This window comes from Poecile atricapillus, chromosome 29 (genome assembly GCF_030490865.1).
Source record: "Poecile atricapillus isolate bPoeAtr1 chromosome 29, bPoeAtr1.hap1, whole genome shotgun sequence".
NCBI classification, from domain to species: domain Eukaryota; kingdom Metazoa; phylum Chordata; class Aves; order Passeriformes; family Paridae; genus Poecile; species Poecile atricapillus.
Window position 1 is genome coordinate 2,516,183 of NC_081277.1, and position 15,284 is coordinate 2,531,466.

The 15,284-nt window shown below is 53.1% G+C and overlaps 1 protein-coding gene across 7 annotated transcripts; it reads right to left on the reverse strand.

Moving 5' to 3' along the window:
* Positions 1-2,686: 2,686 nt before the first annotated feature.
* On the reverse strand, positions 2,687-14,544 carry ENTPD4 (ectonucleoside triphosphate diphosphohydrolase 4). 7 transcript variants are annotated; one of them, XM_058859356.1, is made up of 13 exons: positions 14,399-14,543; positions 13,375-13,482; positions 12,406-12,603; positions 11,381-11,586; positions 10,351-10,501; positions 10,161-10,264; positions 9,385-9,444; positions 8,461-8,579; positions 7,395-7,561; positions 6,459-6,756; positions 5,545-5,630; positions 3,491-3,652; positions 2,687-2,948 (listed from the first exon to the last, which is right to left on the reverse strand). In XM_058859356.1, the coding sequence occupies exons 2-13, from the start codon at positions 13,380-13,382 to the stop codon at positions 2,726-2,728; spliced, it is 1,782 nt and encodes a 593-aa protein (XP_058715339.1). In that variant the 5' UTR covers positions 13,383-13,482; positions 14,399-14,543; the 3' UTR covers positions 2,687-2,725. The 7 variants fall into 7 exon arrangements, with proteins under 7 accessions (XP_058715339.1, XP_058715337.1, XP_058715338.1 ...); XM_058859354.1 differs by having other exon boundaries at positions 8,449-8,579; positions 14,399-14,533; XM_058859355.1 differs by lacking the exon at positions 14,399-14,543 and adding an exon at positions 13,630-14,365 and having other exon boundaries at positions 8,449-8,579.
* Positions 14,545-15,284: the final 740 nt, after the last annotated feature.

Sequence of the window (15,284 nt, forward strand, 5' to 3'; positions counted from 1 at the left end):
TCGGAGCTCTGGAGGGATCCAGGGATGGATTGGGACACGGGGACAGGGACAGAGGGACAGGGACACAGGGACAGAGAGAAGGGACAGAGACACAGGAAGGGAGAGGACACGGGGATGGGGACACAGGGACAGAGGGACAGAGACACTGGGACAGGGACAGAGGGACAGGAACAGAGGGACAGAGACACTGGGACAGAGACAGAGGAACAGGGACAGAGGGACAGGGACAGAGGGACAGGAACACAGGGACAGAGGGACAGGGACACAGGGACAGGGACAGAGGGACACAGGGACAGAGGGACAGGGACACAGGGACAGGGACAGAGGGACAGAGACACTGGGACAGGGACAGAGGCACAGGGACACAGGGACAGAGGGACAGGGACAGAGGGACAGGAACACAGGGACAGAGGGACAGGGACACAGGGACAGAGGGACAGGGACAGAGGGACAGGGACACTGGGACAGGGACAGAGGGACACAGGGACAGAGGGACAGGGACACAGGGACAGAGGGACAGGGACACAGGGACAGGAACACTGGGACAGAGACACTGGGACAGGAACACTGGGACAGAGACACTGGGACAGGGACAGAGGGACAGGGACACAGGGACAGAGGGACAGGGACACAGGGACAGAGGGACAGGGACAGAGGGACAGGGACAGAGGGACAGGGACACAGGGACAGAGGGACAGGGACAGAGGGACAGGAACACAGGGACAGAGGGACAGGGACAGAGGGACAGGGACAGAGGGACAGAGGGACAGGGACACAGGGACAGAGGGACAGGGACACAGCGAGAGCCGCCGGCTCCCAGCGGCTCTCGAGAGCTTCACGCGTTATTTGGTACCAATGGCCCGAACAATGGGACCTTGGGAACAACAATGGAATTTCGGGAATAACAACAGCAGTCGGGAACAGGAGCCTTTGGGGACAACAATGGCCCTGCCGAGGGACAATGGCCCGGCGGGACGAGGTGTCCCCGCTCCCGGGGCGCTCCCTCCCCGCAGCTGCGGATCCCGCCGGGGGTCCCGGAGGAGCCGCCCTTCCTCTCCATCATTCCCGGCCTTCCCAGGGATCGGGGCGTTTTCCACACGGAAAACCGCAAGGAAAGGGATTGGGATGGGTTTAAAGGGCCGGGAAATTTTGGGGTCGGTTCCCTGCCCCGCTCCCCTGTCCCGAGCCTGGAGAAAGGAGTAGGAAGAAAATGAACTTTAGAAACATCAAATCCCATCGTGTCTTGGGAATTCCAGACTGAGGATTCCAAAGGAATCATTCCCAGGGGTGGGATGGAAAATTCCTTTGGAGCCCCAGAAAAATCTGTGGGAATAATTTGGGGTTGATTTTCCCCCTCAGGAGATGGCACCGAGTTCTGCCTGCTCCAGCTGAGCCCCTCCTGCAAATCCTTGGGATCTGGGAATGGGGGATCTCTGGGAATCCTGAGATGTGGGATTTCTGGGTTCTGGGATCCCTGGGATATGGAATTGCTGGGATATGGGATCTCTGGTATCCCTGGGATTTGGGATCCCTGGGTTCTGGGATCTCTGGGATCCCTGGGATGTGGGATTTGTGGGATCTGTGGGATCTGGCACTCCCAGATTTGCACTGAAACTCCCCCAAACTCTGATTTATCGCTCCAGGAACACCCTTTGCCAAAGGAAAGTGTTTGGGAGCTCCGAAGGTCCAGTGAAAGATTCTGCTCCAAAATACCGCCCCAAATCCAGGGAATTCTGACTCCAGCACATGCCAGGTGAGAGGAACAGAAGTTCAGCTCCCAAATTTGGGTGGAATTTAGCAGCTCCAGTCTAAATTCCCTGTCCAAAGGTCAAAACCCATCCAAAACCGACAATAACCCAACTGAAACCATCTGGATTTTTGATGAAAGATGATAAAAAAAAATCTATCCAGTTCTCCAATAATAAAACCATCCCATTTTCCAGCATTTTCCCACTTTTTGGAAGTTTTTCCAGCTGAAGAATTACCCAATAAAAGACCCGAGGCCCAAAGGTTCATAGAAATCCCACTTTTAATCATGGACAAATTGACTTTCAAGTAAAATCAAAGGTTTTAAATAAAATATAAATTACCAGAGGACTCGGCATGACCCTGTGCACATTCTGCTCCGCTTTTCCAGATCTCTTCACATTCCTGGAGTTTCTGGGAGGTCTCTCCATGATTATGGAACAGAAATTAGGGATTGAAAGCAGCGACCGGTGCCACTGGGAGGGTGAAGCTTCCAAGGAAAAAGGAGGGAGCGGAAGGGATGGAAGCAGTTTTTTTATGGAAGCACAGCATTGGATGTGAGGGATTTTCCTTCTCCATCCCACGAGTGATTCCAGAAGGGAAAAATCACAGAAAATGTCCTAAAAGGGTTTTTTTTTTCCTTGTTTTTGGAACTTCCCGTTCCTTGAGACTCCAAAGTGAGAGCAGGGATGGCAACGCTGGAATCCGGCAGGAAAATCCAAGTTCATCCTGGGATTTCAGCCTCTCCCGAAGGTGGGAACTACCCCGCACACCCCAAAGTGCAACATTCCCAACAAAGTCATTTTTGGCATTTTTCCCTCCACACCCCATTTCCCTGGAATTCCCAAGCCTGCCTGGAATTCCCAGCTCCGCTTCTCCAAGGGGCAAAAAAAAAGGAGGAACCCTGAGGCAAAAATGGCTTTTTTTTTGCGTGTGTGTGTGTGTGTGTGTGTGTGGATGAATCGTCCATCCCGGAATGTTATCCCGGGATTTTCGGGGCAGGGAGCCCCTCTTGGATCCAGAGGGCTGGGGAGGCGCCGCTGTGGAGCCGGCGGCGATGGATGCGGCGCAGCCGGAGCAGGTAGAGCAGGATGGAGAGCAGCACCACCAGGAAGCAGGCCAGGAACAGGTAGTGGTTGTACACGAAGGAAAAGCTCCTCCAGCGTGAGTGAATCCCACGGAAATTTTCCTGCTGGATGTCCCTGGGAAAGAGTAGAGGGACAATGAGAGTGCTTTGGAGGCGAAATTCCGCTTCCAGCTCGGGAATCAGAGCTCAGCTGGTGGAGCAGGCTCTAAAAAAGCATAATTTGAGGCCCTAAAAAGCAAAAGTTCCCATCCCCAAAATTCTCTCCCAATGGATTTTCCCAGATTTTTGAGAGGATGTCCCTGGAAAAGAGCAGAGGGACAATGGCCACTTCTTAGAGGCACAATTCTGCTTCCAGCTTGGCTCAGGGCAGGAATCAGAGCCCATTTGGTGGGAACAGGATCCAAAAAGCACAATTTGAAGCACCACCACCTCTTCCCATGCCAAAATTCCCCTCCCAAAGGCTGTTCCCAAATTTTTGAGAGCCCTGGGAAAGAGCAGCCACGCTCTGGAGACAAAATTCTGCTTCCAGCTTGGCTCAGGGCAGGAATCAGCACCCGTTCTGGGAAAAGAGGCTCCAAAACCCAGGATTTGAGGGATCAGTGCCTCTCCCCATGCTGGAATTCCCATTCCCGAGGCTGTTCCCGGATCTGGGGGTACCTGAGGGGCAGGAAGCGGGTGCGGTACAGGATGGCCCCCAGCGTCCACTGCACCTCCTTGTCGTAGACCTGCAGCGCCGTGCGCAGCCGCCCGTAGCTCTCCGGGAAGGAAAAGCCCCGGTGGAAAACCTCGAACATCCAGGCAGACTTAAAGCACTGGAACCTGCGGAGAAGAGTGGGATCAGGCTGGGAAATGGGATCAGGGAAATGGGATCGGGCTGGGAAATGGGATCAGGCTGGGAAATGGGATTGGGCTGGGAAATGGGATCAGGGAAATGGGATCGGGCTGGGAAATGGGATTGGGCTGGGAAATGGGATCAGGGAAATGGAATCAGGCTGGGAAATGGGATCAGGGAAATGGAATCAGGCTGGGAAATGGGATCAGGAAAATGGGATCGGGCTGGGAAATGGGATCAGGGAAATGGAATCAGGCTGGGAAATGGGATCAGGGAAATGGAATCAGGCTGGGAAATGGGATCAGGGAAATGGAATCAGGCTGGGAAATGGGATCAGGGAAATGGAATCAGGCTGGGAGATGGGATCAGGGAAATGGAATCAGGCTGGGAAATGGGATCAGGGAAATGGAATCAGGCTGGGAAATGGGATCAGGGAAATGGAATCAGGCTGGGAGATGGGATCAGGGAAATGGAATCAGGCTGGGAAATGGGATCGGGCTGGGAAATGGGATCAGGGAAATGGAATCAGGCTGGGAAATGGGATCAGGCTGGGAAATGGGATCAGGCTGGGAAATGGGATCAGGCTGGGAAATGGGATCAGGGAAATGGAATCAGGCTGGGAAATGGAATCAGGGAAATGGGATCGGGCTGGGAAATGGGATTGGGCTGGGAAATGGGATCAGGGAAATGGGATTGGGCTGGGAAATGGGATCAGGCTGGGAAATGGGATCAGGGAAATGGAATCAGGCTGGGAAATGGGATCAGGGAAATGGGATCGGGCTGGGAAATGGGATCAGGGAAATGGAATCAGGCTGGGAAATGGGATCAGGGAAATGGGATCAGGCTGGGAAATGGGATCAGGGAAATGGGATCAGGCTGGGAAATGGGATCAGGGAAATGGAATCAGGCTGGGAAATGGTATCAGGGAAATGGGATCGGGCTGGGAAATGGGATCAGGCTGGGAAATGGGATCAGGGAAATGGAATCCGGCTGGGAAATGGGATCAGGCTGGGAAATGGGATCAGGCTGGGAAATGGGATCAGGCTGGGAAATGGGATCAGGGAAATGGAATCAGGCTGGGAAATGGAATCAGGCTGGGAAATGGGATCAGGCTGGGAAATGGGATCAGGCTGGGAAATGGGATCAGGGAAATGGAATCAGGCTGGGAAATGGGATCAGGCTGGGAAATGGGATCAGTCAGGAATAGTGGGATCAGTCAGGGACAGTTGGATCAGGGACAGTGGGATCAGGGACAGTGGGATCAGGGACAGTGGGATCAGGAACAGCAGGATCAGCCATTGAGAACAGGATAAGCTCAGCTCAGCACTCCAGCAACCGCAGGACACAATTAAACCCAGAATTCTCAGCTTTTCCAAGGCATTTTCCCCCAATTCCCAGGCTCTTCCCCAGCTTTTTTCCCCACTTCCAAGGACCCCACAGAAGGGCCAGGCCCAGCAGCCGGGCTGGAAAAGGTTCCTGAGTGGATCCTGGGCTGTTCCCAGGCAGATCCTGAGCGGATCCCGGGCTGTTCCTGGGCTGTTCCCAGGCAGATCCTGAGCAGATCCCGGGCTGTTCCCAGACTGTTCCTGAGTGGATCCCGGGCTGTTCCCAGGCAGATCCTGGGGGGGATCCCGGGCTGTTCCTGGGCTGTTCCCGGGCGGTTCCCAGGCTGTTCCCAGGCAGATCCTGGGTGGATCCCAGGCTGTTCCCAGGCAGATCCTGGGTGGATCCCAGGCTGTTCCCAGGCAGATCCTGGGTGGATCCCGGGCTGTTCCCAGGCTGTTCCTGGGCGGATCCCAGGCTGTTCCCAGGCAGATCCCAAGCGGATCCCAGGCTGTTCTCAGACTATTCCCAGGTGGATCTCAGGCTGGGCGCTCACTTGAGGCGGTGCAGATCCGCGTGTGGCGCGTAGAGCCCACGCTGGAAGCGCTCCCGCAGCACCGACCAGCTGGTGGCACAGTAGTCCTGCAGGAGAGCAAAAAACCAGGAAAACCAGAATGATTCTGGCATTCCCCGAGCCCAGAGAAGGAAAATCCCACCCGAGAAAATGCTCTGGAACGGCAAAAACCAAAAAGTAACAGCAGCTTGTGCTGCCAGTGAGTGAGAGCCCGGATTTCGTGGGAATGGTTTAAGCCATGCTTGGAATTTGGGGTGGAATTAATGGTAAAATCTCTGGGAATATCCTATCAGGCAGATCCCAAATTTTGCGGGAATATTTTGAGCCACATTTGGAATTAGGAATGGAATTAATGTTAAACTCTTTGTGAATATTCAGTCAGGCAAATCCCAAATTTCCTGGGAATGTTTTGAGCCATGCTTGGAATTTGAGGTGGAATTAATGTGAAGTTCTCTGGGAATATCCAGTCAGGCAAATCCCAGGTCTGAGGAACAGAAAAGCCCTGTGAGAGTTCAGGGCAGGAAATTTGGGATTTCTTAAGGAATTTGGGATTTCTTAAGGAAAAGCTTTCCTGCAAGACTATGGGAATAAACTCCTTGTAGAAAGATATTTTAAATCAGGAGTTTATCCCTGATTTTCACTTTTGCAGCTTTAGTGAATTTAGGAATTTGGGCTCTCTTAAGATATTTGGGGTCTCTTAAGGAAAAGTTTTGCTGGAGGACTTTGGGAACAAAATCCTTCAGGAGAGATGTTTTAATGAGGGAATTGATCCCAGTTTTTTTCTCTTTGCAGCTTTAGTGAATTTAGGAATTTGGGATATTTTAAGGGGAAGTTCTTCCGCAGGAGTTTGGGAACAGAATCCTTCTGGAGGATTCCAGGCCTGGAGCATTCCCCACCTGGGCAGCCCTGGCGAACTTGGCGGCGCTGTAGTCGCCGCCCATCCTCAGCACGTCCTCGGTGCAGTAGTAGAACTCGGAGAATCCGTAGAACTCGCTGCTCTGGAAGTGCACGGGCGGCTGGAAGACGCCGTTCAGGGAACCCCGGCTGTCCCGGCTGCGGTTCAGCAGCGGCTGCAGCAGCTCCCGGCAGCGCCCAAAGTCCCCGGAGCCGCGCAGGTGCAGTGTCCGCCCGTGCAGCCGCAGCTCATCCAGCGCGTCCCGCGGCAGGCATGGATCTGGCAGCGGGAACTGCGGGCTGAGGAACAGGGAGAGCCTGGGAACCCCTTCCCTTCCCTTCCCTTCCCTTCCCTTCCCTTCCCTTCCCTTCCCTTCCCTTCCCTTCCCTTCCCTTCCCTTCCCTTCCCTTCCCTTCCCTTCCCTTCCCTTCCCTTCCCTTCCCTTCCCTTCCCTTCCCTTCCCTTCCCTTCCCTTCCCTTCCCTTCCCTTCCCTCCCCTCCCCTCCCCTCCCCTCCCCTCCCCTCCCCTCCCCTCCCATCTCCACACAACATCCAGGATCATTCCCATCTTTTCCCACTATCCCAGGCTGCTCCACCCTGGCCTTGGAAACTCCCAGGGATCCAGAGGCAGCCACAGCTGCTCTGGGAATTCCATCCCACCCTCATACTGGGAATTCCTTCCATAAATCCAACTTAAATTTCCCCTTTTCAAGCTGAACGCATTATCCTTGTCCTGTTGTTCCAATTCCTGAGGACAAACCCCTCTCCACTTCCCAGATTTTCCCTTCTGGAAGTGCCACGATCTCTCCACACGACACCCAGGATCATTCCCATCATTCCAGGGCCACCTCTCATTATCCCAGGCTGCTCCAACCTGGCCCCAACCTCTCCCAGGGGATGAAGCAGGCTGGAATTCCAGAGGAATTCCAGGGAATACCTGTTCCCCAGGAGGCTGCTGGAGAAGAGGCTCTCCTCGTATCTCCTGCGGGCCGCGTTCCCACCAAATCCCAGGAATGTGGCCACGTAGACGCGGTACACGTGCTCCGTCTGGTGGGCGTCACATCCCAAATTAAATTCCGCCAGCAAACCCTTGGCCACCTCCTCCTGCAGCAAAACCAGGAACCGTCAGGATGATCCCAAGGATTTTTTGGGATGTTTCAGATGCCTTTCGATTCGCCCCTCGCTCATTTAACGCTTCCCTCTCCTGCTTCTGGAGGGGCTGGAGCGAGGGAATCTCCATGGGGTTGTGGGATTGTTGGGGTTGGGAAAGATCTTGAGAAGGTCGTGGATCCATCAGTCCTAGGGAGCCACATCTGTGGTTTGGGATATTCCCAGGAATGAGAGCGGTACCCTGCCCCCAAAGCTTTCCAGCTCTTTGTCTTTGAGGAGTTTTCCCCAAGGATGATCATTTCCCACATTATTTGGGAAATCCAAGATTGTTTCAGAATCCAAGATTATTTCAGAGGGAGAGGATGAGGAGTTTTCTTTGGGAAAGATCATCTCTCCCATATTATTTGGGAAAAAAAACAGGAGTATTTTATAGGGAGAGCAAAATTGAGGAGTTTTCCTTGGGAATGGTAATCTCCAATATTTTTTGGGAAAAAAAACCTTCCAAACTCCCTTCATAAAAAGGGCAAAAGAAAAGAGTTTTCCTCAGGGATAATCAACTCCCACATAATTTTTAAAGTCCAAGATTATATCCTTGGGAGAGTAAAATCAAGGAGTTTTCCTCTGGAATAACCATTTCCCACATTATTTGGAAAAATCAGTGGGAAATAGGGAAAAACCAGTGGGAAATATGGGAAAATCAGTGGGAAATATGGGAAAACCAGTAGGAAATAGGGGAAAATCAGTGAGAAATAGGGGAAAAAAAATGGGAAATACGGAAAAACTGGGAATGGGATGGGATGGAGGATTCCAAATGATGGGAAAGAAAGGAAAAGGTGTGAAAATGATTCCTGAGGGAAGAGGAATTCTGGGATGGGGCTTACACTCGGGGGCACCTCGTAGGCGATCTGCGTGGAGACCCCGCCCATGTCCAGGATTCCCACGGTTCTCTTCCGGAAAATGGGATCGCGGTGCTCGCTTCCCGGGATCTGCACCTCCACCACCGCCTCAGCCTCTGGAACAGGGAAAATCAGTGGGATACAGGGAAAAATCGCTGGGATATAGGGAAAAATTGCTGGGATATAGGGAAAAATCGCTGGGATATAGGGAAAAATTGCTGGGATATAGGGAAAAATTGCTGGGATACAGGGAAAAATTAGTGGGATATAGGGAAAAATCAGTGGGAAATAGGGAAAAGTCCCTGCGCTCTCTTCCTTGGATCTGCACCTCCACCATCACCTTGTCGTCTGGGAAAAACATGGGAAAAATCACTGGGATACAGGGAAAAAACAGTGGGAAACAGGGAAAAATCACTGGGAAAATCACTGGGAAAATCACTGGGAAAATCACTGGGAAAATCACTGGGAAAATCACTGGGAAAATCACTGGGATACAGGCAGGGAGGGAAAATGGGATCCTGGTGCTGAATTCCCGGGATCCGCACCTCCACCATGATCTTGTCCTCTGGGGAACAAGGCAAAGCAGTGAAAACAGGGAAAAATCACCGGGATACAGGGAAAAAAATCTCTGGAGTACAGGGAAAAATCACTGGGATACGGGGATAAATCACTGGGAAACAGGGAAAAATCACCAGGAAACAGGGAAAAAAACTCTGGGATACAGGGAAAAATCCCGGGATGTAACCAGAGGATGCTGCTTGTGGCTGTTAAAGCTTCAGGGGGGAACCAGCCCCTGCAGCAGCTGCCAACATCTGGCTGGAAACACAACCCAACATCTGGAAAGGCAATTCCCAGGGCTGGAATTGCATCCCAACATCCGACTGGAAAATCACCACCCGGAGCCTCCCTTCAGCTCCTCACCATCGTCCGTGTGCTCAAATCTTCCAAGGACAAAGTTGATCCCAATCCACGCATAGACTCCTGCAGGTGGAAAAAAGCCGGATCTGGAATTCTGGGAATGTCGGGAAGAGCTGGATCATGAATTTGAGGGCAAATGGAAATGTCTGAATTTCTTTTCTTTTCACTCTGTTCTTGCAGCTTTTTATTTTATAAAATGATAGAAGTGAAACATTCCTGGGAAATGGTTAACTCCCGAGAAATGCGGAATTCCGGGGGATTCTCTCCTCTCCCAGGTCAATGCCAGGATAAAATTCCTGCCTGGATGAATTGGAGACTCTTTGATGTGTAAAATTCAGGGAAGGAATGGAGGGAATGGATTTGAAAGGGGATTTCAGGCTCTGGTGATGGCCCCAAGAGATCTCAGCCTTCAAAGTCATCCTGCAAATTCCATCGGGAATGTTGTGATTTATCCTTTCCCCAGAGGAAATGGATCCGATTCCATGAAATTTTCAGGGATAATCAGCAAGGATTTGGCCAATCAGCATTTGAAAAAGCAACAAAAATTCCCCAAATCATCCCTTGAAATTCCTAAGTATTTTTCCAGATCAAATTCCATGAAATTTTCAGGTATAATCAGCAAAGATTTGTCCCATCAGGAGCTCATCCCCACACTCAGATCTGCTGAGGAACAAAGGCTCTCAAGCAAAGCAGGATTTGAAAAAACAACCAAAACACCCCAAAAATCATCCCTGGGAATTCCTAAATATTTTCCAGGTATTTTTCCAAGGCCCACCTACCTTCCTGCTTCCCAGATATCACCTCAGCATGGGAGTCGGAGAAGAGGAAATCAAAGCGTGTGGGGATGTCTGTGAGCAGATCCTCCAGGATGGCTTTCTGCTGGCTGCAAAATTCCACGGAAAAGGGGCTTCAAACCCAGCCAGGCCGGTGGTGGGAATTCCCAGGAAAAAAAAAAAAGGTGGGAATCACCTCTCGGGAAGGATGCGCATTCCTGCTGTGCACAGGATGTAGAGAGGAGTCTCCTTGTGCTTGGAGCGTGGGACGTGTGCGGCAGCGAAGCTCAGCAGGGGCGAGATGTAATCGCTGACCTCGGCGGGAGAGCTGGCAAACTCCGAAATTCCTGGGAAAAACACAAACCTGCTGCTGGAGCAACTCCGGCTGCAGGATTCCCTGGAAAATCCCCACAGGAACGGACAAGGCAAAGTGGGAAATGGGCTGTGGGAATGATGGGATTTTCCCGTTGTTTCCTCTCCTGACCGCACTTCCTGCGCTCCCAAGGGTGTTTCCAACACGGAGCAACTCCAGGTTTTTTCGGAATTGGTTTGTAGTGAGTTAAGTCTGGAATGAGGAAGGAGGGAGAGGTTTTTCCATGGGACAGCAACAGGAAAAGGTGGTGAGGAAAATGAAGCCAAGTGCTGGGAAAAAAACATGGAATTTCCTCTCCTAGCTCTGCTTCCTGAGCTCCAGAGTGTCTGGATAAGGGATATTTCCTGGGAAAGATCTGTTCCACATGGGAATTCCTGCAGGCTTTCCTCTCCTAACTGAGTTTTCTTCACTCCAGAGTATCAGGATGAGGGATATTTCCTCGAGCATGAAACAGCTCCGGGATTTTCCAATCACTTTCCAGGAGCACAGGGATTTCCTCACTAAATAAAGGGAATGAAGGGAGACAATGGAGCTGCTCCATGACCAAAAAATGGAAATATCCCTTATCCAGCCACTCTGAAGTGCAAGAAGCAGAGTTAGGAGAGGAAATAATGGAGAAATTCCATGGTTTTCCCAGTACCTGGCTTGACTTTGATCACCACCTTTTCTTGTTGCTGTCACATAGAAAAACCTCTCCCTCCTTCCTCATTCCAGACTTCAACTCCCTGCAAACCAATCCCAAAATCCATGGAGCTGCTCCGTGCTGGAAATATCCCTTATCCAGCCACTCTGGAGCACAGGAAGCGCAGTCAGGAGAGGAAATCATGGAGAAATTCCCAATTTTTCCCAGTACCTGGTTTGATTTTCATCACCACGGGTTTCCTGGAGCTGTCCCTCATCTGCTGGATGTCCAGCAGGTCCTTGGGGTTGCCATTGTGCCGGGGCCAGCAGTACACAAACACACGGGAGCCACTACTGCCGCAGTCCACCACAATCCCGTAGTTCAGGTTGGGATTCCCAGTGTCCGTGGCTTCTGTATCCGTCACCCTGGCCAGGAATCTGAGAAAATATGAAAAAAAAAAAGGGAATTGCTGCAGGGAATTCAGCTCCCTATGGGTGATTTTGGTCAAAATTAGATTTAAAATTGGATGTTTTGTGGCAGAATTTTCAGGGGTTTTCCCTGTTTCCCATGGACTCCATTCCCTGTTTTTCCCATGGAATTCCTGACCCTCACCTGTGGAATCTCCCATCCCGGGGTTGGTCCCACAGGAGCTGAGCAGTATTTCCACCAGGCTCCATTCCCTGTTTCCCATGGAATTCTCTCCCTGTTTTTCCCCTGGGATCCATTCCCGCTCACCTGCACTCTCTCCCATCCCGGGGCTGTTCCTGCAGCAGCAGCAGAGCAGCATTCCCCCTTCTCCAGAGCCCCATCCCCTGTTTCCCACAGGACCCATTCCCTGTTTTCTCCATGGAATTCTCTCCCTGTTTTTCCCCTGGGATCCATTCCTGCTCACCTGTGCTCTGTCCCATCCTGGGGCTGTTCCTGCAGCAGCAGCAGAGCAGCGTTCCCCCTTCTCCAGAGCCCCATCCCCTGTTTCCCACAGGACCCATTCCCTGTTTTTTCCATGGAATTCTCTCCCTGTTTTTTCCATGGAATTCTCTCCCTGTTTTTCCCCTGGGATCCATTCCCGCTCACCTGCACTCTCTCCCATCCCGGGGCTGTTCCTGCAGCAGCAGCAGAGCAGCATTCCCCCTTCTCCAGAGCCCCATCCCCTGTTTCCCACGGGACCTATTCCCTGTTTTTTCCATGGAATTCTCTCCCTGTTTTTTCCATGGAATTCTCTCCCTGTTTTTCCCCTGGGATCCATTCCCGCTCACCTGCGTTCTGTCCCATCCCGGGGCTGTTCCCGCAGCAGCAGCAGCAGCAGGAGCCCGCAGAGCAGCAGCGCTCCGGCCGCAGCCCCGGCCCCCAGCAGCAGCAGCCGCCGCCGGCCGGGAGCGCTCAGGAGCCGCGGGGCGCCCGCGGGGCAGAGGCCGCAGCGCCAGCAGCCCGGGAGAGGGCAGGAGATGCTGATCCTGCGGGCACAGGGAGACAGGAGCGGATCGAGCGCTGGATTCGCTGCTAAAAACAGGAAAAATTCCTCCCCGGAGCGCGGTGTGGAATTCCCACTCCTGCCCCGTGGCTGGGGGCTGGGCTGAGGAGGGTGATGGATCCCGGGGGATTGGATTTGGGGCTGGAGCTTCTCTTTATCTCCCGGATTTCTTCCAAAGTCTCAGGAAAATCAGAGCCAGAAAGGAGAGAAAAGCCTGGCTTGGGATTGAGGGAATGGGAATCTGGGGATGATCCAGGAGAAGTCTGGGGAGAGCTCAGGGCAGTTCCCCAGGGCCTGAAGGGGCTCTGGGGAGAGCTGGGGAGGGACTGGGGACAAGGGATGGAGGGACAGGACACAGGGAATGGCTCCCAGTGCCAGAGAGCAGGGATGGATGGGATTTTGGGAAGGAATTCCTGGCTGGGAGGGTGGGGAGGGGCTGGGCTGGAATTCCCAGAGCAGCTGTGGCTGCCCCTGGATCCCTGGAAGTGCCCAAGGCCAGGCTGGGATAATCTGGGACAGTGGGAGGTGCCCATGGCAGGGCTGGGATGATCCTTTAGCCCCTTCCATCCCATCCCATCCCATCCCATCCCATCCCATCCCATCCCATCCCATCCCATCCCATCCCATCCCAGGATCTTGTTCTGCACTGAGCGGACTCAGGACACCATTCCCAGGCTGGAATTCATGATCAGATTCCCCATCCTTCACTCCAAAGTCATCCCAGTTTATCCAAGAGTTCCCTTGGGATCCTTACCTGCCCATTTTGGGATGGGGGCAGCAGGAGGAGCCGCTGGAGCCTCAGCCGGTGACCTCGGAGGCACCGGGAACATCCCAACTTCCCGGAGCCATCCCCGCTCTGCTCCTGCGGAAAAGCGAGCGCTGGTGATTCCCTGCAGTGGGAGATCCCCGGGGGAACAGCCAGGATGGGATCCTTCCCTTCCCTTCCCTTCCCTTCCCTTCCCTTCCCTTCCCTTCCCTTCCCTTCCCTTCCCTTCCCTTCCCTCAGCACCTGACCAGGGCGAGGGGCTGCTCCCAGGCTCCCCGGGCGTGCAGGAATACAAGGGAAAACAGGAATAGCGAGGCGGTGGAAGCACGGAATCACCTCGTGCAGGGTGGAGAGGGGCCGGGGGGAATTCCCAGGGAAGCCGTGGCTGCTCCCGGATCCCTGGGAGTGCCCGAGGCCAGGCTGGAGCAGCCCGGGACAGGGGAGGCGCTGGGGTTGGAAGCGGATGGGATTTAAGCTCCTTCCCACCCAAAGCATCCCGGGATTCTGGGACCCCTGCTATGATCAAACGTCAGCAAAATCCCAAAAGAAGTAAGGAAAAGCTGGAATTCCGCCTCAGGGACACAGCCCGGGGCTGTCCCTCCTTCCCGGCCCTGCCGGAGGGAAGATCCTTCCCGAGGAGCCCAAGGGAGCGGAGCCGGTGCCAGGGCGGGACCGGGAACAACGGGATCAGGGATCGGGAGAGAGGGACCGGGAACAGGGATCGGGATGAGGGGTCGGGATCAGGGATCGGGATGAATGAACAGGATGAGGGATGCGGATGAGGGACCGGGATGAGGGATCGGAATGAGGGAAGGACGGGGCAGGGACACCGAGCGGAACGAGTCCCAGGCCCCCCGCCCGTCCCCACGGCCGCCACCATCCCGCAGGGCCCGGCCCGGCTCCCCCCAAACCCTGCGGCTGCCCGGCGATCCCATTCCCGGTCCCGATCCCGGTCCCGATCCCATTCCCGGTCCCCATCCCGGTGTCTCCCGCCCCCCTCTCCCCATTTCACCTCCCGGGCCGCCCCATGGCAACCTGGCTCACGCCACTTCCGGGTGCACCGCCGGAAGTGATGCAACCGCGCAACGTCACGGCGGGGGCCGCGAAGGGATTCCCCAGGGGCGTGACCACGATTGATGGGCGTGGCCAGGGAGGCGTGGCCAAGCCGGAGTGGGCGTGGCCTGGGCGGAGTGGGCGTGGCCATTGAGGAGTGGGCGTGGCCACATGGAGGCGTGGCCATGGCGGAGTGGGCGTGGCCATGGCGGAGTGGGCGTGGTCATGCCGGAGTGGGCGTGGCCATGCAGGGACGGCTGCGCTGCAGGTAAAAAGAGCCAAAAATCACCATAAAAACAGCCAAAAATCACCATAAAACCAGCCAAAAATCGTTATAAAAACAGCCAAAAATCGCTATAAAAACAGCCAAAAATCGCTATAAAAACAGCCAAAAATCGCCATAAAAACAGCCAAAAATCGCTATAAAAACAGCCAAAAATCGCTATAAAAACAACAGCCAAAAATCGCTATAAAAACAGCCAAAAATCACCATAAAAACAGCCAAAAATCGCTATAAAAACAACAGCCAAAAATCGCTATAAAACAGCCAAAAATCACCATAAAAACAGCCAAAAATCGCTATAAAAACAACAGCCAAAAATCGCTATAAAACAGCCAAAAATCACCATAAAAACAGCCAAAAATCGCTATAAAAACAACAGCAAAAAATCGCTATAAAAACAGACAAAAATCTTTGTTTTATATATAACAGCATTTAATGGCAGCAATAGGAATTTATGGCTAAAAATATTCCAAAATTGAGAAATATATAAAATTTATAGCTATAACTGTGTCAATATTTTGATATATATTAAATGTGTAGCTATAAATGGGTTAATATTTAG